Consider the following 23,763-nt stretch of genomic DNA (forward strand, 5'->3'; position numbering starts at 1 on the left):
GCCAACGGGAAGGAGTGTGGCCAACTTTCCAGGGTGACAGACATGCTCTGCATTTTGTTGGAGGGCTGGGCCCATGGGTCCTTCACGTCAAACTCACTGACCTGTGCCCTGAAGGTCTGTGCGTTTCGCTGCATATAAAGCAAGAAACAAGAACTCTTCACAGGCCTGGAGGAGTCTCCCCCCACCAGCCCCTCCTGCTCTCGCCGCCCCAGCTTCAGGCTGCCCCTGCCCCCCCCCCCCGCCCCCCCGTGGCCCTCGGGCATCCGGGCTCGCAGCCCAGCTCCGCTCCTCGCAAACTGTTACGCGGGGTCCCTGCGTCTCTGGGGCTGCGGCACCGGCCTCAGCGTCAGAGGACCCAGGGCCACAGACGAGGCTCTCGGGCAGACCTGGCGCGGAGAGGCACTCGGGCAGCACCCGGATGGCGGAGATGGCGGCACACGGCGACCTGCCGCGACAGCTCCGCGGATAAAACACGACCTCACGCCAGGCGTCTGCGTGGTGTGATGTCTGAAGGCGGGGTCTGAGATTTCAACGTGGGGTCCGCTTGAAATCTGGACTCTGAGTCCAGAGTCACCTCAGCTCCTTCAGGTGTCAGAATGGCCCCCGTTGTGCCGACACCTGAGGAGACTTGGTGCCGCTGGGACGGCTCTCCCACCACCACGGCTGGGGGGGCGGGGGAGGCGCAGGAGAGGGCTGGGGAGCGGCGTCCCCGGGGGAGGCTCAGGGCGGGGGGGCGGCCGTGCCGACCCGCACCTCCTTCTCAGGAAGAAGCCCGCGTGTCCTCAACGCCTGCACGGCCTGGTCTCTCTCAAGGGTCAAGGCCTTCAGCACCACCTCCTGGTCACACAGCGTCCGCTCTGTCTCCTGGAGCTTGGCAGCAACCTGGGGAGACATGTGGGAGTCGGTTCGTGTGGGAAGAGTTACGAGGCTCCTGGGAGCAGAGAGCAGGTGCATGAGGGAGCGGCCCCCCCGGCCCAGGACCAGGCGGCGGTCGGGCTGGCCGGGCGGCAGCATCAGGCTCGGGGTGTGGCCCTTTCCGCCCAGTCCCCTGCGCACAGGGGGCAGGGATCCTCCTGGCACTGTTTTCTTAATGGGAAACAGGCTAACGCAATAAAAAATAAAACAGCCGGGGGTGCCTGGGGGGCTTAGTCTGTTGAGCGACTGACTTGATTTCAGCTCAGGTCACGATCACACGGTTTGTGGGTTTGAGCCTCGTGTTGGGCTCTGAGCTGACAGCTCAGAGCCTGGAGCCTACTTAGGATTCTGTCTCTCTCTCTCTCTCTCTCTCTCTCTCTCTCTGCCTGTTCCCTGCTCACGTGCATTCACTCTCTCGAAAAGAAACAAACGGGTAAAAGGCTGGCGGGTAGGACAGGGACACCTTCCGCTGCTGTAATTTTTGTTGTAAGTCAAACTGCTCGGCGGGGTTCGCGAGCCCAGAGCCACCTCCCCGCCCCCCCCCCCCCCAACCGGTGCCACAGCGCAGGAGGGAGTGCGAGGGCCACGCGGGGCACAGACCTGGTCCCGCGCGGCAGTCAGAGCCTGCAGCAAGTCCTCAGACGCGCGGTAGTGGTCCCTCTCGCGACTGTCACAGCGGTGTCGCCAGTCCAGCTCCAGCTGCACCTTCTCGCGTTGCAGGCACTGCTCCCGCTCCGCCGCCGCCAGCAGCTGCTGCTTATACCTGCGGGGACGCCGACGTCCTCCTGAGGCCCGTCCCCTCGCACGCGAAAAGCAAAGGTGTGTGGCAGGTGGCAGAGCGCGGGGAGGCGCCACCGCCCGCACTCGGGTCCCTCCCAGGCCCCCGCTGGGCCGGCCCGTGTTGGCCCGCGCTTGCTGACACGCGATGGTCTCGCGGCACGGCAGCCGGGACGAGTCTCCGCCGTGTAGACACGGAGGATAAGTGGAGTCTACGGGCAGCCTCGGGGTCAGAGCCGGGCAGACAGCTGGGACGCCCGGGAACCAAGGAGACCAGCACCACGGAAGATCAACCTCAAGAAAGAGAAGAACCAAGAAAGAGAAGGAAAGAAATGAACAAACTTGAGGAAAAGCACGAAAGCTGCTTCCACTGGAGAAGGTGCGAGGGTCTCGGAGCTGCAGAGAGCGACCCCGGAGAGCTCGGGGGCGTGTGCAGCACAGAGCACACGGAGTCGCAAGGCCAGAGAGAGAGACCTCCGAAAGCCAGCAGCCCCACGTCCACGGAACGCGGGTCTGCAGAGGTCCCAGCGGAGGGGACACAGGAGGAAACCCGGCGCCATGGGGGCACGCGCGTCCTTGGGCTGGAACGGGGCAGCGCATGCCGTGTGCAGTGGGCACTGGGGGCGGGGGAGAGCAAACTTGAGGGTGAGAGAGCGAGCGCCAGCCCGGCCCTGGACTTCTCGCCCGCCGCGCGGTGGGGGCCTCTGCACACGTCTCCCGAGTGTGACCGGGTCGTGAGCGCGGGGGACAGGCGGCCCCTGTTTAGTGAGGCCCTGGAAGACCCCGTCCTGCCCGCTGCAGGGGGGCTCCTGCCGGCCTTGCAGAAGCAGCCGCGGGCCGCGAGGCCCCAACGGTCGGGACCTGAGGGTGCCGTGTGCAGGCTCTGTGCCGCCACCGGCTGCGGCCGGAACAGAAGGCAGTGCGGGCGGGAGGAAGCGGACAAGCCCCGACGCTCTCCGCACAAGGGCACCGCATCCGACCAGCGGGCCTGGCGAGAGGCGCAAGGAAGCGAGAACGGCCCGGAAACAAGAGGGATGGGACCGCGTCGTGAATATGATCGGGGACAGAAAGCAACCACACACGTAAGACGGAGAAAGGTGCAAATGAAAACTCCTCAGCCTCAGTGGGCCGATCACACACGGCAGCGAGAAAGGCCGCTGACCGAGGGGATGCTAACGCACGGGCACCTGGGACTCCCAGGAGAAAGGGGGCAAGCAGAGAAAGGCCGGTGGAAACCGCGGCAGGCGACGCACGCAGAACCTCACCTACATACACGAACAATCAAATCACCACAAACCAACGATAAAGGGAAAAACACGAATCGGGAGGAAAAGGCACAACACGTGTGGAGGAACTAAGGGTGCCTGCGGAACCCTCCTGAGAAACAACGAGTGCCAGGAGAGAACAAGTCATCTTCAACGGGAAGAAAACACCACCAGCCTGGAATTTTCCATCGAGTAATAACACGCTTCAGAAAGATAAGGCAAAGAAATTCAGACAAACGGGCTGAGTGCAAGGCTGCGCTGGGAGGGGCGTCAAAGGACGTCTGGGGGCTGAAGAAAGATTACACCTTATGGAAACTTTGAACTTGACTTTTCTCTAATTTCACTGTTTTTTTTTTAACTTTTAAAAATTTTTTATTTTTGACAGAGAGCACGTGAGCAGGGGAGGGGCAGAGAGAGAGAGAGAGAGAGAGAGAGAGAGAGAGAGAATCCCAAGCAGGCTCTGTGCTGTCAGCAGAGAGCCCAAAGTGGGGCTCAAACTCACAAACCACGAGATCGTGACCTGAGACGAAACCAAGAGTCAGACACTTAAACTACTGAGCCACCCAGGTGCCCCTAAATTTGATTTTTAAAAAATGAAAAGCCATCAGAAATAAATATTGGAAAAAACATAAAGCTTTTCTTTCAATTTTTGTCTTTAATTAAAGGACATTATCGGATCAAAGCAACAAAAACAACGTATGTAATTATATACGTACACAAAAGTAAAATGTTCGACAACAGCAAAGGAGAGTGAAGAGAAACAGGAGGTCGTAAGGATTTTATGTTACATACAAAGAGCTAGACGTTATTAACGGCAAACTATGCATTCTGTGAATCTTAGAACAACCATGAAATAAATAAAAAAGTTTATATAAGACAACAGTGAAAATAAAATGGAATCCTAAAAAACACTCAACTGTTTATCCATTTATTTATTTTTAAATTTATTTGTTTATTTTTGAGAGAGAGAGAGAGAGAGAGAGAGAGAGAGAGAGAACGAACAGGGGAGGGGCAGAGAGAGAGGGAGAGACAGACTCCCAAGCCAGCTCCCCGCTATCAGCTCAGAGCCTGATGCGGGGCTTAAACTCACAAACTGTGAGATCATGACCTGAGCTGAAACCGAGAGCTGGACGTTTAAACAACTGAGCCAGCCAGGCACCCCCTCGACTGAGTTTTTAAAAGGCAGAGAAATTAAGGAACAAAAAATACGAGGAAAATACAAAACCAACTGCAGGTTGGCGATTTAAACCCATACACATCAATCCTGGCATTAAATTAAATAATCTGAACGGTCCAGGGAATGGGCAGAGCTGTCAGGGGAGACAGGAAAGGCAAGACACAGCACGCGCCATCGGTAAGAAATGCACGTGACCTCAGCACGAGTCAGAGTCAGTGCGTGGAAGGGTGTGCACGCAAACACCAGGCAGGAAGCACCCAAGTGGCCGTACTGACATCAGACACGGCAGACAAGCAAGGAGGAGGACTACCCAGAATAAAGACAGCTGCGTCCTGCTAATCGAGGGGCAGTCACCAAGAAGCCACAGCAACCCAGGACGCCTGGCTGGCTCAGTCAGAAAAGCGTGCAGCTCCTGATATCGGGGTCAGGAGTTTGAGCCCCACGCTGGGTGCAGAGATCACTTACGTCAGTAAAATAAGATAAAATAAAATAGATAAAAGAAGCCATAACAATCGTGAATGCAAATGCATTAACAAAAGACTTCGTGACTGGGGCGCCTGGGTGGTTGAGCGTCCGACTCTTGACCTCGGCGCACGTCACGATCTCGCGGTTCGTGAGTTCAAGCCCCACGTCGGGCTCTGTGCTGTCAGTGTGGAGCCTGCTCGGGATTCCCCGTCTCCCCCCTCTCTCTGCCCCTCCTCCCCCTTTCGTGCTCTCTCTCAAAAGAAACAGACTTAAAGAAAAGACCGATACAACTGATACGCCTCCAGCCAGACTCATCCAAAACAAGAGTGGACGTTACCGCAGATTCTGCACACGTCAGAGACGAGACACACAAACACGATACACAATTTTATGCCACTGAAGTCAACCATTCGACGAGATGCGCAAACTCACTGAAAGACACCAATTCCCCAAACTGAGACAGAACAGAAAACCTGCAATAAATGTCCAAATAAATACCACGGGAAGCCAGATGCTGCATGACTCTGTTGAGACGGAATCGCGGGCGGGGCAGAAGGGACGCGCAGCGGCGGGGCCGGCGCAGGTGGGCGACGGCCGCGAGGCGTGAGGACATGCCGGACGGCGGGAAGTTTCGGGTCCTGACTACAGGCCTGCTTGACAGGTGCTCATGCTGGTCAGGACTCCAACCGCACGGCCGAAACGAGTTTCCTCACATCTAAGTTATTCCTCAAGAAAGAGAACGTGACCCTCACTCCAGCGTTCATCCACTGGAGGAGAGGAGACGGGGGTGGGACAGGACACACGAAGAGGTGCTTCCCCACACAGGACCCGGCAGGAGAGCTGCCGCGACCCCGGCTCCAGACCCGACACCACCTCCGGGGACAGGCCTCCGCTGGCCACCCCCCATCAATCAGCCCATCCGGCTGGCTCTCCCTTCTCACAACCAGACACTCCCCTTCTCTGTCCTGTTTCTCGTCTTTTCCCCACAATCGGATGTGAGGCCGGGGCCTCGACTCCGTTCCCTTCTGTACCCTTAGCACCTAGAATGGCACCCGGCCCCCACGGGGCGCGCAGTGAGAAGAGCATCTCGGGAACGTCCCCGGGGGCAGTCACCTTCCGACGTCCTGCTGGCACCTGGCCCGCTGTGCCTCGAGCTCCACTGCCTCTTCCTGCAGCGCCTGAATCCGAAGGTCCTTGGAGATCAGGTCCTTGGACAGCTGGGCGACCTGGGCATCCCAGCCCGATTTTAGAGCCGACGCCTCTTCACGAAGTCTGCACGAAGGAGGGAAGCTCTGTGAACGTGGGCGTGCGGCTCACTCACTCGCTCGCTCAAGCTTTCTTGTACACGGCGCCCGGAGCACACGGGCCCACATGCGCGTGCGGCCCTCAAAGGGCACGCTGCACACCGGAGTCTCTTCCACGTCAGGGTGGAGACCTCCTTGCCTAGATTAGGAGACGGTCCCAGGCGAGACGTATCCACCTTCCATGCCACCCACCCAGCCGTCGACTGAGCACCTACGACGCGCCAGGTCCGTGCCAGACGTGCAGGGAAAGGCGAGCCACGGAGGCTGGCGGAGCCCGCGGTCTTGAGGTGGTGCCGTGTGGCTCACCTGGGCCACGCCGCACGCAGCCCCTCAACATGGAGACGCTCGCTACAGGTTTTCAAACTGAACAGTAAAACGAGGTTGTACGGGAACCCCTACGCCACCTGGTAGAATCACTACACTTGGATAAATATCCCAAAAAGAAAAACTTTAGAGACGACACCTAGAGATACTAACTAGCTAGGGAAGCGACAGTCTTGACGCACCAAAGGCCGCCTGCTGTGTGTTGACCCCGTTTGTGGCCCTGGCCCATTTCTTTCCCCATCCTTACGGGGAAAGGCACAGAACCCACACCTCCAGAGGAAATCAAGGCTGACCAGTGGACATCAAGATTCCGCGGGCTGAACCGCTAACCTGCCTGGAAACAGCATGGAATAAACCTGGAGTCACAGACATTCTCAAAGGAGTAAGAAAGGCTGTCGAGTATAGAGTTTCCAGCATCATTCTTAGCCACGGGAAAAAGTCCGTTTTTCTTCACGTACGTTGAACAAATTATTTCTAGTACAATCCGTACAAACTCATATTGACCTCTTACCTGAGACAACCTGTCCTAAGATCACAAAGGGCTGCTAAAAGTTGGAAACTAGTTAAGACACCTGCAGGTGACAGGAGAGGAGGGCTCGGCCCCAGGGCCAAGCTCTGGGGGGCGCCCCTCGGTGTGCGCTACCCTGGAGCCGCATCCCCGCGGGATCTGGGCCTCGGCACCGAGTGTCTGACGTGACGGGGGACGTAAGCGATCTCCTCTGGCTACGCTGTCGGCCACATGTCACGGAGAAGCTGGATGGACACAGAACACCCAGAACACCCGGGACCCGATCTGGATTTCTAAAGTGAAGCTGTGCTCATCACCCACCCGCCAGCAACTTTAGTCTAAGGGGCAAAGGATACCAGCCAGCAGGTCAACCGGTCGTTGGGGCTTTTTCTGACTTTCCAGGTGGGAAACAGAGCAGCTGGCCGCCCGGGAAGTCACCTGCCCAGGCCTCAAACAACATCAAGAGGCACGTCCCGCGTGGACTTCCTCTTCTTCTCCCTGACGCTGCTCCTACCAAGTCCGTGTGTGTGTCGGGCCTCCCGAACCGCGAGAGAAGTCGCCAGAAGTCTGGAACTACATTTTTGTCTCTTCTCAGTTTCCAGCGAACACCTACCAAGTTATCTGAATACCGCGAGGGTTCTGCTGCTCTCCCGAATGTGATCCAACGTGCCAAGAACAACCCAGCCCCGTGAGGTCCGCACTCTGGAACTGTGAGGACCCGCCCTTCCAGGTCCTGGGCCCCCGCAGTCAAGCACTCAGGCCCGTGCTGTTCAACATGGGGCCACGGGCCACACACAGCTCCCGAGCACACGGCTGGTCCGAACCGAGATGTGGCTTCAAAATTTAGCACCAAAACAATACAAAATATCTCAGTAACAATTTTTGTCAGGTAAAAAATGCTTAGTTTTTATACTGATTACTTGTTACTGTGCAACACGACAGTATCTTGGATGCACTGGGTTAAATAATTTCCTCTATCTCTTTGCGCCTTAACCGTGGGCCCTGGAAGTGGCACGGCCTGTGTGGCCTGCCGTGTCTCTCTATCGTGGGTTACGTGGCGGCACAGGGCGTGACCGGGTTCTCTCAAAGCCACCTTGGGGCCGCTGCTTCTCGACTGTGGCATTTTTTTTTTTTTTCAACGTTTATTTATTTTTGGGACAGAGGGAGACAGAGCATGAACGGGGGAGGGGCAGAGAGAGAGGGAGACACAGAATCGGAAACAGGCTCCAGGCTCCGGGCCATCAGCCCAGAGCCCGACGCGGGGCTCGAACTCGCGGACCGCGAGATCGTGACCCGGCTGAAGTCGGACGCTTAACCGACTGCGCCACCCAGGCGCCCCATCGACTGTGGCATTTATCATCACAAATAGGCCGGACGAAGTAACAAGCCCAAAATACGGGCTGTTTTTGTTGCTGGTTTTCAAACAGCCTTCGTCTCAGTATGAGAGGGCAGGGACTGTCCCGGGCAGCATGGTCCCAGGCAGCACTGGGCCACAGCACACTCCCTGGGTCGCACGGAGGAACACAAGGAGGGACACACGGCAAGGCGAGTGCAGGCAGGAGGCCGGCCCACGGCCTCCACGCGAGGCAGCGCTGCAGATCCCGACAGCGGCCACGTGAAGGGCCCGGCAGAGCCCTCCCAGCAGGAGGGACAGCGGGAACACATTTGCCCATCACACCGTCCCTTCCGCTTCCCCAACTACTGCTGCGTGCATTGAACAGATCAAACAACAAGGCCACACGCTCCACCCAAGGAAACCTTCCTGGATAAGCTCTGACTTCCCTGTATTCTGTGGTTGTCAGAGCCATCGTCCTCCAAAATGGAAATGTAACTCGGCAGAGCCAGAAACATTTCCCAGACAGGAAAAGCCAGTTGCTAAGGAAGGTGAACCCTAGAAATGACCGATTTAACTGTCTTAACCACCGTCAGTAAACACAGCCTCTTCCTCACTGGCAGCCAGGAGACTGAGTCCAGTTCCGATGGTCCCGTGTGCACACACGCCGGCCTGGACACTGTGCACAGGCGAACACGACTGCTTACGTGGCGTGACTTGGCTTAGATGCTGGAGAGAAAAATGGGTCTAAGAAGAAACCAGTTGACGGAGAAATTAGAATCTTTGTGCAAAGCAGCGCATCCGCTGTGGAAAACGGGGTGGTGGTTCCTCAAAAAGTTAAATGCAGAATTACCATGTAGCAATTGACCTTTTGGTATATCCCCAAAACAATTCTAAGAAGAGACCTGAATAGATATTTGCACACCCACGATCACAGCAGCACTATTGACAATAGCTAAAATCACAGCAGCACTACTGACAACGACAAATGTCCGTTGACAGATGACCGGAAAAAGAAACTATGATTCCATCCACACAACGGAATATCACTCAGCCGTGAAAAAGAAGGGAATCTTTGGGGCTCCTGGGTGGCTCAGTTGGTTGAGTGTCTGACTCTTGATTTTGGCTCAGGTCATGATCCGAGGCTCATGGGATCCAGCTAAGCGTGGAGCCTGCTTAAGATTCTCTCTCCCTCTGCCCCTCTCCCCTGCTCACGCTCTCAAAAGTAAAAAAAAAAAAAAAAAAAAAAAAAAAAAAAGGGAAGGGACTCCTATCACAGGCTACAACATGAACGGACCCTGAAGACATCTTGGCAAGTGGAATGATCCAGTCACAAAAAGGCAGGTACTACAGGATCCCACTCACATGGGGGACCTGCAGGAGTCAAGTTCACAGAGACAGAGAGGAGATGGTGGGCCCCGGGGCAGGGGGAGGGGGGAGCTGGGGTTTAGCGGGGACAGCGTCCACTTTCCGAGACACAGTCTGGAGACGGACGGCGGTGGAGGCTGCACACAAGAACGTGCGTGTGCTCCGTGCCTGCAAACTGTGGCTTCAAGTGGTTAGGACGGAAAATTTTAGGTTGTGTGTATTTTACCACGATGACTGCATACATAGCAACGACACCATTTCAAAAAAAGAAAAGGACGAGAAACGGTGGAAGACAACAACCAGAGAGCCCCAGGAACGCGCCCAGGCCCGCCCGCCCACACTCACTTGCCCATGGCGGCGTCCTTCTCCTTCAAGGCCTCGGCCTGCCTCCGCTCTGCCCCGCGGAGCTGCAGCTCGAGGCTGTCGCCGTGGGCCTGCAACTCCAGCGCCCTGGCCTCCAGCGCCTGCAGCTGCTCCGCGTGGGCACCCTTCACAGCCACCAGCGCTGCGTCCTTCTCCCTGGCCAGGTGGTCCAGCGCCTCGTGCCTGAAACACAAGCAGGGGCCCCGGCAGCTGGCGTAGGCCCCGCTCCAGTCCCCAGGCACCTCGCCCGCGGTTTCCTCGCTCCTGCTCGTACCCTGGACCTGGGGCTGTCGTGCTCATGTCCTCAGCCAAGGAAGCTCCAGCCCCCCCAGCCGTGTAGACACTCGCCGGGTGGACACTGGCTGAGCGGCCCCCGGCCCGACTCTGGAGCTCAGCACCCCCGGAAGAAAAGCCCCGGAAGCCGGGGCTCCGGCAAAGCAGCATCGCTAGCACCCTCACCGGGTTTCCTAGCAGCCCCTGAAGGTGGGACGTGGCCGTCACTCTCCATCAGTCCAGGACCCGGATGCCTTCCCTGTGACTGGGGACCGGGGGACGGCGGCCGCTTCTGTCTCTGCTGGGAGACGCCAAACTTACCAGAACTCCATCACCAGAACAGGCGCCCGTCTTGACCCCACACCAAATTGGCAGGTGTCGTGTGCACATCTGACTGGCAACGCTCAGCCCTTTCTATGCTTGTATTCCACTTGGTTTCAGTAAAAAGTTGAAAGCCCCAAAAATATAATTCTAGTGGCTTCTTTTAGATTCCACCAGCATCTCCCGGTGAAATGGTGAAGCCTTTCTGTCAGGTCACATTACGTACTTTTCGTTCTAACTACAATCAAGCCTCATCTTACCCACCACGCAACCTGGTCAGGATTGTCTACCTTCCATCGGCAAAGACACGGACACACGCTGGCTGCTGTGCGTTACTTTCTGGCAGCACATGCCCTTCTCTGCGTCAAACCGGGAAAGTCCGATCGTGACGGCTGGTGAAATGAGTAGTCGTTTCCAAGTGCGCCGCGTGGTGGTGGTTACTCCTTCCGTCGCCGTGGCCCCATCTGCCGCCTGGGACGCTGCATCATCCCACGGCAGGTTCCGAGGCGAAGCATCCGCGTGTGCCGATAACGCGCTTTAAAATGTGCCAAGTATGGGGCGCCTGGGTGGCGCAGTCGGTGAAGCGGCCGACTTCGGCTCAGGTCACGATCTCGCGGTCCGTGAGTTCGAGCCCCGCGTCGGGCTCTGGGCTGATGGCTCAGAGCCTGGAGCCTGTTTCTGATTCTGTGTCTCCCTCTCTCTCTGCCCCTCCCCTGCTCGCTCTCTATCTCTCTCAAAAGCAAATAAACATTGGGGCGCCTGGGTGGTTCAGTCGGTTGAGTGTCCGACTTCGGCTCAGGTCATGATCTCGCAGTCCGTGAGTTCGAGCCCCGCGTCGGGCTCTGGGCTGACGGCTCAGAGCCTGGAGCCTGTTTCCGATTCTGTGTCTCCCTCTCTCTCTGACCCTCCCCCGTTCATGCTCTGTCTCTCTCTGTCTCAAAAATAAATAAACGTTAAAAAAAAAAAAATTAAAAAAAAAATGTGCCAAGTATACTAGCGCGAATTTGTCTTCGTCTGGACCGCTTTAGGACGTGACATTTTACGAGGTGTGTCCTAGAATTCTCGGTGTTTCAATGACACTCCTCCAAACACCGACAAATTCACTTGCTTGGACTGAAAAACGAAGAGATACGGTCTCGCAGAGCCGCCTGACCAGCTAATGGTTTCACAGCGAAGGTGGGTTTTGCTGTTTAGGTGGCCTGGTGAACGTTCTCCCTAAATCTGCAAGCTTGAGGTCTTAGAGAGAAATGCTAAAGCTTGCGACAAAATAAAAACCATCCTACTGTGTAAACATCGTGTTGGCAAACGTGCTCGAGTCACAACGTCCCAGCTTCCCAGACACAAAGTGTCGCTGAGTGGAAAGACACCTGGTCTATGGAATGGTCACAGAGTAAGTCTTAAAAAAGCCTCTTATCTAAGCTTCCGGAAACAGAGAACGTGGACGGTCCTGCTGACCATACGCAGACACGTGGCCAGCCACAGACGTGGAGGCGCTGCCACATGAGCAGCAGACACAGGACACGACACCATTCCGGACGAGAAGCCAGCAGGTGGATCCAGGCACGTAACCGGAAGGCGCTCAGAGCCCAGGAGATGCAGCAGAGAAGCCACCTAGCTGCCCCCTGGCCGTGAGCGTGACGAGGTGGCCAGCCCCACACGGTCTGCTTGCAAACTGAAGTGGGGACGTCTTGCCTCCCGAGAGGGGCGTTCCTAAGGAGACTTTACAGTTTACTTACTGATTACTGACTTTTATGGTATGTTGTTTTGTAAAGTACGTCCTATCGGAAGACCTGCACTTACAACCCTCTCAGAACACCTAAAGCCTGGTGACCCCAGTCAGTGTCGTCTTCAGTTTACGTAAATCTACATATTGTTGTTAGAGGGGACGGAGTTCAAATTTCTGAAGGGCAAAAAAATTCATTATATTCGGACAAAGGTCCTGAGGAAGTCAGGTAAAAATGGGAGTTCGGGCAGGAGAAAAAGGAAAGTTATACGTAAGGCTGATTCACGTACTTTTAAATCAATGGTAGGGATTGTTTCGATACGTTTTAAACAGTACCCAAACAGTTTTACTTCTTGTTTTTTCAAGAGATTTTATCTTAAAGTCATCTCTTCCCCCAGCGTGGGGCTCGAACTCACCACTCTGAGACCAAGAGCTGCACACTCCACGGAGGGAGCCAGCCAGGTGCTCCTGAACACTTTTACCTCTTGATGCCAACAGTTCTGATACGCTAAAGATTAGGGGCGCCTGGGGGGCTCAGCCAGTTAAGTGTCTGGCTTCGGCTCAGGTCACGATCTCACGGTTTGTGGGTTCCGGTCCCGCCATTGGCCTCTGTGCTGACAGCTCGGAGCCTGGAGCCTGCCTCGGATTCTGTGTCTCCCCCTCTCTGCCCCTCCCCTGCTCGCACTCTGTCTCTCTCTCAGAGATAAGTTTTTTTTTAATTATATTCATTTTTTAAGTTATTTCAGTTTATGATTCAAAAGACTCTGAAAGTGCCAAATCCTTCCACGGCCGCCCAAGCCAAAGGCCAGTGGCCACAGCGCACCAAGCAAGAGGTCCTAGCACTCCCGGCCTACGGGTTCAAGCAAGGCCACGTTCTGCTGTGCCTGTGGCACCCACACGCCACCAGCGGGAGCGCACAAGTGAGGCCCACCCTCTCAGTCGTGCGCGCAGGGCCCGGGCCGAGGTGGATACGGGTCGATGGTGTCTGGAAGGCAGCTCCCAGCTCAGGGGGCTCTAACTCCGGGTGAAAACGGGCAGCACACGGGCTGTAAAGCTTTTCTCCTCTGCGAGCACGTGCTGCACAAACACCACGGCCACATGAATGCCCCCAGGTCGCCCTTGCTCCACAGCCCCCCGCGTTCTCGCTCCCGACTAGCTTCCCCATCGCCACACGCGTGCGTCACATGCAGTCTCGCGCTGCTTCTCCGGGAAAGGGAACGGGAGGCAGTCCCGCAGCAGCCGGACGGCCTGACCCACGCTGCCCCCTCGGGCTGGCCCAGGCTGCTCCCGAGGGCACGGGCCCGCCCAGAAGCCTTGTGCCTTCTCTGCGCCCTCCTCGTCCTGCTGGCCTCACACGCCTCAGCCTGGGCGGGCCACCAAGCGCTTCGTTAGGGTCGCTGCCCCAGGGGGCCCGCCGCCTACCCACTGGGCCACCCGACACCCGGCAGGCAGCGGGGGGCACACGGCCCACACCGAGGTAAGCGATCAGCGTTCCGGCAGGAAGAGGGGGCTCCTGAGAAGCCAGAGGGCGCAGGGCCGCAAGGAAAACGAGAGGCGCCCTTATCGCTACAGTGACGTTTGTTGCTGCAATCTACAATTAACAAACTGGCCAATACGACTCTTAAGTTTAAAAGTTTTGAACCGCCAAAAAGCCTGAGCACCACTGAGAAAATCCCGAGCAGTGAGTTCAAAGGCCAGACGGCCCAGGTTGACGGCAGCCTCCGCCTGGACCCAACCCCGCGCGCCAGGGCGGACACTCACTTCCTCCTGAACGCCTCCTCCTCCTTCTTCCTGGCCTGCTGCTCCGAGTGAAGTTGGCCTTCTAAGTCCTTGATCCTGAGGCGGAGGAAACGTTAGCGGGAAAAGCAGAGCCTCCCCCCCCCCCCCCCCCACCGCGGGCCCGGCCCCAGGAGGCAGGCGCGGCTCCGCACCGTGCGTCCTTGGCCGCCGCCAGGTCCCTGAGCTCTTGCCCGCCGCGCTGCAGCTGGTCCCGCAGCTCCGAGTTCACGGCCTCGGCGCTCCGCAGCGACTCCGCGGCCCGTGCTGCAGCTTCCTTCAGAGCCGCGAGTTCCTTGTCCAACAGTTTGACCTTCGAAGGGAGAGAGAATCCAAAATGAGGCTGAAACTGGAACAACCTGAGGAAAGAGAAGAAACCTTACAATCCAAGAGGCGACAAAACCGCGAGGCCGTGCTCACGCGTGAGGAGCGCGCAGCGAACGTGCGGGGCAGCGCGGCCACCTGGGCGGGCCCGCGGCCCACTGGCGCCGGCACAACGCTACGATTGCACCTGGCTTCCTGCCTCATCGGTGAATACTAAACACTCGAATCCAGCACTTAGGTGGAGAGTGGAACACCGCGCTCCCCACACGCTCCATCTTAGAAGAACCTTGCGGGGCCGCGGTTTCCTCAGCCGTAAGCTGCGGGTGACGTAACGGCTGCAGCGCCCCGATCAGCTGGTGTGTGTCCGCTGCGGCCTGTGTAACAGCCCCGCAGGGCAGACGGGGGAGGGGCGGGCCTGCAACGTGCGTGTCCCCGGCCCCACGACCCCTGCCGCCGTCCGCTGACGGCAGCGCCCACCCCACCGCGGAGCCCAGGGTGCGGCCCCGCGTGTGCTGCCTGCTGTCTGGCCCGGGACTCCTAGAAGTCACCAGGCGGCCTCGTGAGGGTCCCTGTGGGGCCTTCTGGGGGGTGGGGCTGCGGTACCCATGCAGAGGTGCCCCTTGCGGGGGTCGGGGGGGCACTAAGGGAAGAGATAGGGTCCCGGCCAGACGGTGAGGTTGGGCTGGGCCTTGCCCGGCCTAGACACAGCCACGCAGAGCTGCCAGGGTTCTCGGGGCCCCTGGCTGACTGGGTGCTACCCCCTGGACCGCGGCACAGTGGGAAAGCTGGCGGCCTGGGAAGACCCTCACTGGGCACTACGGCAGGGGTCTCTCAGAGGCACCTGCTGAACGCCCACGCGGTGTAACCCACACGGGTGGCGGCCTCGGGCCAGGTGCCAGCCCTGCTTCCCGCTCCCCCACACCACCTCCCACTCCCTCAGGGCCGGTCCCTGCGTCCGTGCCAAAGGCCGGGCGTGCACGCTAGTGTGCCCCAGCAGCACCTGGCTGGTGTGTTAAAGAACCCACGTTCAGGAAGGGCGGCCAGCACCCTGGCCGGGGGCAAGAGCCGCACACGGACCCCAACCACTGGCCTGGCCTCCTCCGCCCTAAATGGATGTGCACCACCCCCCACCGGCCCAGCCGAGCTCGTGGAGCACACAGGTGGATGGCGGGGCGTCTCGCGGGGATCGGGGGGACAGCCTACCCGGGTGGGGGCCCACTTCCCCAGGCAGGGGCAACCAGAGCAGTGGCGCCAGCCCTCCTGTCGCATCACCCCGCCGCCCGGCCCAGAGGCGGCCTCCCCGCTCCCGCGCGGGAACTGTCACGGCCCGAGGGCCGCCGCACCTTGAGCTCGTGTGTCAGGACCTCGTTGCTCATGCGGTCAGCCTGCAGGCGGAACTCGTGCTCCCTCTTCTGCATCTCGGACTCGAGCTCCAGCAGCAGCTCCTGAATCAGGAAGGGACCGCGGTGAGAAGAGACGGCGGTACCCAAGCAGAGATCACGGCCACGACCAGGCGCCAGGCGGGCGGGCCCGGAGCCGGCAGGACGCAGAGATCCTCCCTGGTGGCAGGGGCGCCACGCCAGCATCGGAGACACGGCCTGTCACGCTCGTCTAAAGCACCTCAGCGGGCCCGTGGTGTCAGACTGCCTCGACGGACGTGAGCACCTGCTGAGCCACTGGGCCTGTCCTGGGGGCACACAGACAAAGACCCGCTGGGGGCTTGGGACGGGGACCCCGGTCCGCTCATCCTGCCCCTGCGCGGGCGCAGCGCTGCCGACAGCTTTCCGGGTGGTTCCCGCTGCGTCTCCACATAGCACACCCACGCCACCGTGAGCCCACCCGTGTCCTGTGCTCTCTGCTGGCTCCTCGCCAGGATGGGCAGTAGAGAGGCCCATCCCACACGTCCTGACGTGGCAACCACGGTCCGTGAGGCCTGCTCTGTGAGGAGGCCGCCTCCTGTCCCCCAAGCTCCCCCCACAGGCTGAACCTAAAACATCGCTGCGGCATCATGAGGATCATGAGGCTAGAACACTCACTGTGCACCACCAGTGAGCTGTGAGCCTGATTCAGATGGGCAGCCCGCTGTTTCTCCGGGACTTCCGGCTACCGTGCCCTTCCCTTCCCCTCGTGCCACTCTGTTCCCTCCCACCCCTTAGTGCCGTCCACTCGGGCAGCGTGACTGACTCTCGTTCTCCAGGCTCAACGCTCTGCCCGGGCTGGTCTTCACGGGCCCTGTGCGCTCGCCAGGGCTCCCGAGCCCCTTCCTCTGGGGTGCGCTCCTGCGGGGAAGACCCTCCACCACACCACCCCTCCGCCCCTCTGGGGGGCTGAAAGCCCAGCCCCAGCGGAGCCCTCGAGGAGCAGGAGGCTGCCAGCTCAGGGCCCCATCCTCCTGGAGGCCTTCTCCAGCTCCAATCCCTCGGTTCCCACCGTTCTGAACTTGGAAGGGAACGGAGGCGGCTGCAGGTGGAGCCCTCGGCCACAGGCCGGGCCCTCAAAGCTGCTCCCCGGAGACTCCCCGGAGCCTGGCATCTGCAGGAATCTCCCCGCCCCTGCGTGGGCAGACCCATCTGCCGTCCTCAGCCGCGGCTGGGAAGCGGGACAGGCTGTGCCCAGTGTCCCCTCTGTGGGTTTCCAGATGCCTCTGAAACACCTCCCACTTGCTCTTCGGGCCTCTGCAGGCCTTTTGTTCTCAAGTCCCTGTCCTGAGAAGCGACCGGGCCATCTCAATAGTCTCCCCTTCCTGTTTTCCACTGTATGTTTCTGGAATGTGACCACTGAATTGGACATCCTGATTTACCCTCCAGGTCTCTTAGATTTTCTCCCAGACTTTGTCTTTCTTGGTCTATATTCTGAGTTAATTTCTTTAAATATACTTTTAATTGTCAGAATTCTTTCTTGATCTGTGATTGGCCCTTCCTCCCAGCATCTTGTGCTTGGGTTCAGATGCAAAACACATCTCTGGTGGCACTAATCACGGGAAGCCCCCACAACGCACCCTGAGACCCTGAAAACTACGACACGTCAGGAGGAGTGGCTGACCCTGTCCTCACCCCACTCTGGACCGGCTGAAGGGCAGGGGGAGTCACAGAATCACTGGTTGGTCAATGGACATCGAGGCCGGCAAGGACAACCAGATGCCTGCGTGGGCACGTCCAGCCTGGGCCGGATGCCTCCTGCTGACCGCCCAGGAGCCTCACATCGGAAGTGGGCACACGGTGGCGGGCTACAGGACCAGTGACTGAGCAGTCATCTCTGTTCTATTCAGGGTCATTTTCCCTGTTATTCTCAGCTCCTTTTCCGTGGGGCTGGCAATTCTCAAACGTCCCAGATGTCAGCACAGAGCCCACTTCAGATCCTCTGTCCAACCCACCCCTGCCTCCCCTCTGCGCACGCTCTCTCGCTTTCAAAAATAAATAAATATTAAAAAAAAAAAAAGAAATATAAGCAGCTCACTGGAATGTCATCAAAATTATATCACCTGCTGTTCATAAGACACTGTTAAGGAAAGGAAAACACCAGGCCCAGAATGGGAGAAAACTGTAATATATGTACCTAAGAACTTGATTCCAGAATATATAAAGAACTCTAACAAATCAATTACATGATGGCAAATAATCCACCTTTTAAAAAGGGCAAAAAGGTGAACAGACACTTCACACACAAAAATATATTAACGGCCAACGAACACACGGAAAGATGCATAAACATCGACCGAGGACAAGAAAATGAAAACCACAGCAAGACACCACGACTCGCCCCTAAAATGGCTGAAATGGGAAAAGCTGAAAATACTCTGTGCCGACAAGGATGCAGAGCGGCTAAAATTCTAATCTGCTGGTGCTGGGAGGAACATAAAATGGTACAAACGTCTTGGAAAACAGGTCGGTGATTTCTTACAAAGTCAAATACTCCCCTAGCACACAAGCCAGAAACTCTACTCCCAAGTTATTTACCCAAATAAATGCAGGCCTGCCAAGAACGGCCACAGCAACTTTATTCTTAATGGCCTCAAACTGGAAATGACGCAAATGTCTGAAACGTCCACGCGCGGGTGAGGAGCCGGCCGGTACGGTCACTCGTCCCTGCAACGGCAGGAAGCAGACCCGCGCTCGCCGGGGCCAGAGTGGTGCTCGCTGACCACAAGGGCGCCTGCTGGGACCGCAGGTGACGGGGGCTTCTGTCTCGGCCCTTACACGGGTGCAGGTACTGTATGTAAATCGCTGAGCCGACGGGGCACAGCCCCACACCGCAGGCACCAGGGTCCACACCCGCGGCCTTCCTTCTCCCCGGATGGGCCGTTCCACGTTGTCGCGGGAAGTGTGCCGAGCTCCTGCCTGCTGGCTGCTCCGTCTGCACACGTGGGGGTGGCTGCCCGTACGCAGACCCCCAGCTGACGCCAGGCCAGCCCCCACCACACGTGGGGCCTGAGCTCCCCGCACCACGTTCCCGACAGCCCCTCCCTGCGGGCTGCTGCTTCTCCAGCCGAGGCCCCTCCACTCCCTCCACTGCACGGCTCTCTCCGTGTTTAGTCTCTTACTGTCCGTTCCCAATGGTCTCAGGGGAAGAGACAGCCCCACAGGGTCCACCTGCCCGTGGACTAGAGGCGTGGACGTGCTCGGTCCTCAGGAGAACAGGGACGCAGAAGCCACACTGAGGAGAAGCAGACTGGGCTGATGCAGAAAACCACAGTTCGTCTTGGTCTCTCCTGCCCTGAAATCTCACGGTGACCTGGCCCAGCCCTGTGGTCAGAGCAGAGGTGACGTCGGGCCCGTGAAGCCCATCCCCACGGAGAAGCACGCAGGCAACACAGCACAGCAAGCAGGACCCCAAGTGACCCTGCTCTTGAAGAGACCTGGACAGACTCGGCTACGCAAAGGAGGCTCTGGGAGGAGGCTGAAGCCGGCCTGACAGTGTGGCCACACCCGCCACCTCCCTGGTCCGCCGTCTCCCGGGGAGGCGGGCGGGGGCCACACACCTGCCCAGCGACGTGCCCACGCTGGATCCCTGGATCTCGGAAGGTCAGCGGGAGCCTCAGAGACACTCAGAGAAGTACAATGGAAAGCATATTTCACTCTTTTTATCCTTTGAAAAGCAAAACGATGTATGAGAAGTCACATGAGTAACACTCACTGGGACCAGAATACAAAAATCATTTGGGATTCTTTCCTCCTAACATATTACAAGACCACGAAGCATTTGGTCTCTGCTCAAAGTTCTGCGGGCTGTGGGGGGCCGGGTCACGCGGCAGAGCTCTGGCCCGGGTGACAAGGACCCTTCGCCCAGCCCCCAGAACAGTGCACACCTATTCTCACCCCTCCTCTTGCTCCAGAGCGCCCACTCTCCTGCTGGTTCCCTGACAGGCCCCTCACCTCCCATCCTCCCACTGAAGGCTCTGCCCAGGCTCCCTGGTCTACACCTGCCCTTTGGCAATGCCCCAGGCTCCCAGCTCGTACCTCGTGGCCTCCCCATGCTGACCTCCGGAGTGCAAAGTCCCCTCTTACCCAACACACTGGCCGGGACGTCCAGGAGCCACCTCCCACGCAGCCTGACATCATTGGCGTTCTACCCAGGGCTGCTGCCTGTGAGCCCTACACGGCCACCAGCACCTCAGCCCCCCTCGACCTTGAAGGCCTGCCCCAGGCCCCCCAGGTGCGCCCTCCACACACCTTGCCACTGGCAGACTTCTGCTAACAAGCCCTCTTCCTGACCGCCCTCCTTAAAAAGGCCAGCCCCACCAGCCTGCCTCACTGTGTCATGCAGGTGACACCCTTGGGACATTCCACGAGAGACTACACCCTTCAGGTGTCCATCTCGCCCCATGGAGGGCCAGCTCGCCCACACCCTAACTCTGGGCCTGGGAGGACGCCTAGCACACGGTTCGTGTTAAAAAAATATTTGTTGGGGCGCCTGGGTGGCTCAGTAGGTTAAGCATCTGACTTCGGCTCAGGTCATGATCTCACGGTTCATGGGTTCGAGCCTCACACCGGGCTCTGTGCTGACAGCTCAGAGCCTGGAGTCTACTTCAGATTCTGTTTCTCTCTCTCTCTCTCTCTCTCAAAAATAAAAAACATTTAAAAAATTAAAAAAAAATTTTTTTTTGCTAAATGAACGAATAAATCAATCATTCCATTTCTACTCCAGTGGCTTCTAATCCTGTGATGCTAACCAACACGGGGGGAAAAAAGAAAAAAAGCTTCCCTTCAGCCCACTGCCTACAACTCGCGGGTACAGGAAGAGTCAAACAGACCAACTCAGTTCCCTTTATCTTGTATTTCATTTTTCAGGAGAAAAACCATTATCACCGTTGAGTCAATTCTACCTTCTGACAAGTCAGTAACGGACACAGATCCTTAGAAACAAGAAACAGGAAACCCTGAAGCCAATGGGCACGTAAGAGCCTGGGTCAACCAGAGTTGGGGTCAAGCAAAGGCATGCTGCTCCCCCTGAACCCGCATGGGCTCAGACTGTTCCAGAACCACGTTAGACAAATGCTACCACGTTCCCAGCGGCCACCTTGCGTGCAACACCAGAGCTGGGGAGTTTAAACATCGTTTCCTTCCTTCCAGAAGTAGGGCCGGTAGGAAAACCAGCGTTCCCCGTGGCTGTGAGGGGCCCTCCTGACTGGCGGGGGAGCTGGAGCCAAAGCCTGCCTAGGTCACAGCAGAGGCCCGGCCCAGCCGACTACCATTCCTCAGGGTCCGCGCTGCCTCCAGGGGCCGCTGAGTGCCTGCCTGCTAACTGGGACGGCCCACCACTGCCCAGGGCCCTTTGGAAATTCCTCTGGACGTGACCCTGGTGCTGACTCAGGACACCTCCTCACCTCCCGGTGAAGTCACAACTGCTCTTTCCTTCATCCCGCTGCTCGGGCCCCAGTTTCGTGCCCTAGCAACTTGAGCCGTTTCCAAAATCAAATCCATCCATAATGGACAAAGTTCTTTAGTTCCAGAAAACTCTGAAAGAAATCCTCTGCAGGAGATTTCAAAAGCTCTTTCTCCTTAGTTCAGAATGACATATATATCTCATTTTGGTGGGTCTCTGGAATTTCCCTGTCCGTGTGGATTCCCCGTACGCACGCCTGTTACACTTGGTTTTCTCCTCTTAACCCGTCTCATGTCAATCTGACTCTTATTTTAAGTAGAGGACCCTTGAGGGGACAGGAGTTCTGGCTCCCCGACAAGAGCAATCCCAGGGCAGGAGAACAGTGGTAAGAGCTCACACCCCGGAGACATCCTGGACTCATGTGACACCTGTGCCGTGTATGAAGAGGATCCCGGGCAGGTTGGTCACGGATTCTGGGCTCAGTCCCCCACCTGTAAAATTCTGGTCAAAACCGTGTCCCTGCTGTGAGGAGCACAAGGTCCTTCGTGGATGCAGTTTCCATGAACACTGCTGTTGCTCTCAGGACAGCAGCTCAGCACGTGCTCCGTGGAGACCAGGGGGCCTGTCACCCCAGCACCTGCACCCATGCGGCTCCACAAGTGACAACGGACCCCTTCGGCCAAACCCCAACGCAGCTGAGTCCGTCAGACGTGCAGGCTGGGTTTCAGTGTCACGGAGGGGAAACCGTGGTGACAGGCTTAAGCATCACCCGCCAGCCGGCACAACTCTGTCGAAACTTAGGATTGGCCACCTATGGTTTTCCCCAAAAGAAATACAGTGACCACGCTGTGAGTCCCCAGCTCTCTTCTACAGTAAGTAACTCAAATTTTAACTTTTCAATACTTTTTTCTAAAATAAATAAGGGAGACAACGTGTATCCTTTTGTGAGGAAAGAGACACCCAGGGAGTTACTACAGACGAAGGTTCAGACGCCCACCACATCCCCCAGCCCACCCCAGAATGGAAATCTGCCCCAGTAATTCAACGCGGACCCCATGGATACCACACAGTTAACAAAAAGGCCGACTTTCCCTCAACAACTCGGTTTCCAGCCGGCAGCTGAGACGGGGCCGCGGTCGGAACGTCCTACCTGCCTCTGCAGAGCAAGTTCACCATCCAGCTCCTCGAGCTTCCTCTCCAGCCTCCATTTCAGGTTTTCATACTGCTCCCGCTGCTGGTCGATCTCACCGTTCTTCTCACTATGCAAACATTGCAGCGTTAACAAAAGTCCTGCTGAAGAGTCCACGGGACCCGCGTGCGACACACCGCACGGGCCACTGCCTGCACAGAGAGCCTGGAATGGAGTCCAGAGTCGCACAGCACAATTCCCAAAGTGTCCAGTCACAAGCAAAAGGCACCAAGAACCAGGAAGAGAAAAGGCAGTCACAGGTGCTAACACCAAGATGACACAGATGTTCAAATTCTCTAATAAGGACTTTAGAGCAGCCATTAATTATTTAAGGCGCTCCAACAAGCAGTTTAGTGCAGCCTTAGAAAAACTCACAAAGAATCAAACAGAAATTGAGAACGAAGAGGTACCGTAACCGAACAGAAGGTTCGCCGGGCGGCTTAACGGCCGAGTGAATGTGACAACATGACAGAGAAAAGAATCCATGAACTTGAAACCAGAACAACAGAAATCACCCCATCAAATAACACAGAGAAACAGACTGGAAAAAATGAGCAGAGCCCAGGGAGCTGAGGGACAGCCACAAAAGCTGAGTATTGGTGCCACTGAGTCCCAGAATGGAGGAAAAAGAGGAGAGCTGAAATGTACTGGAAGAAGTCATGGATGAAAATGTCTCAAATTTGTCCAAAAAAAAAAAAAAAAAAAAGAGACAGAGAAAAGAAAGACAGAAAGAAAAAAAAGCATGGGCAAATAAATGACCCGAGGAGACACTTTAAAATGTAGAGCACTTGGGGCGCCTGGGTGGCTCAGTCGGTTAAGCGGCCGACCTCGGCTCAGGTCATGATCTCGTGTTCCGTGAGTTCGAGCCCCGCGTCGGGCTCTGTGCTGACCGCTCAGAGCCTGGAGCCTGCTTCAGATTCTGTGTCTCCCTCTCTCTCTGACCCTCCCCTGTTCATGCTCTGTCTCTCCCTGTCCCAAAAATAAATAAAACATTAAAAAAAAGAAAAAGATTAAAAATAAATAAATAAAATGGACCTCTCTTAAAAAATAAATAAATAAATAAATAAATAAATAAATAAATAAATAAATAAATAAATAAAATGTAGAGCACTTGGGGCACCTGGGTGGTATGCAGTCAGTTAAGTGACTGACTCCTGATTTTGGACCAGGTCATGATCTCACGTTTCTTGGGACCGAGCCCCACACTGGGCTCTGCGCTGACAGCGGGGAGCCTGCTTGGGATTCTCTGTCTCTCCCTCTTTCTCTGCCCCTCCCATGTGTCTCTCTCACAAAATAAATAAATAAACATTTAAAAAAAAATAAAATGTACAGCACTCCAAGAAGGATGCTGGAAAATCAGCATGTCCACGGAGGGCAAGCTGGCCCACATGTCACAACGTTAAAAGCACCTGCCACTCATGCTACGGGTACATCACGGTGTAATTCTTAACGATGAAGTTGGAGAACAGCCAGAATGCCAACATCCATCCTGCAGGTGCAGGTTACGGGGCCCCTCCCCGGCTCCGGGGGACGCTG

The 23,763-nt window shown here is 57.0% G+C and overlaps 1 protein-coding gene across 1 annotated transcript in view; it reads right to left on the reverse strand.

Moving 5' to 3' along the window:
* Positions 1 to 23,763, reverse strand: part of CCDC57 (coiled-coil domain containing 57) — a 103,555-nt gene that overhangs the window by 67,656 nt on the left and 12,136 nt on the right. The window contains exons 4-11 of the mRNA XM_030295893.1: positions 22,189 to 22,297; positions 15,560 to 15,661; positions 14,048 to 14,205; positions 13,878 to 13,952; positions 9,782 to 9,982; positions 5,713 to 5,871; positions 1,516 to 1,678; positions 754 to 882 (exon numbers count right to left, since the gene is read on the reverse strand). Coding sequence (XP_030151753.1) covers positions 754 to 882; positions 1,516 to 1,678; positions 5,713 to 5,871; positions 9,782 to 9,982; positions 13,878 to 13,952; positions 14,048 to 14,205; positions 15,560 to 15,661; positions 22,189 to 22,297 — 1,096 coding nt within the window. The remainder of the gene's footprint in view (positions 1 to 753; positions 883 to 1,515; positions 1,679 to 5,712; positions 5,872 to 9,781; positions 9,983 to 13,877; positions 13,953 to 14,047; positions 14,206 to 15,559; positions 15,662 to 22,188; positions 22,298 to 23,763) is intronic.

This window comes from Lynx canadensis, chromosome E1 (assembly GCF_007474595.2).
Source record: "Lynx canadensis isolate LIC74 chromosome E1, mLynCan4.pri.v2, whole genome shotgun sequence".
Classification (NCBI taxonomy): Eukaryota; Metazoa; Chordata; class Mammalia; order Carnivora; family Felidae; genus Lynx; species Lynx canadensis.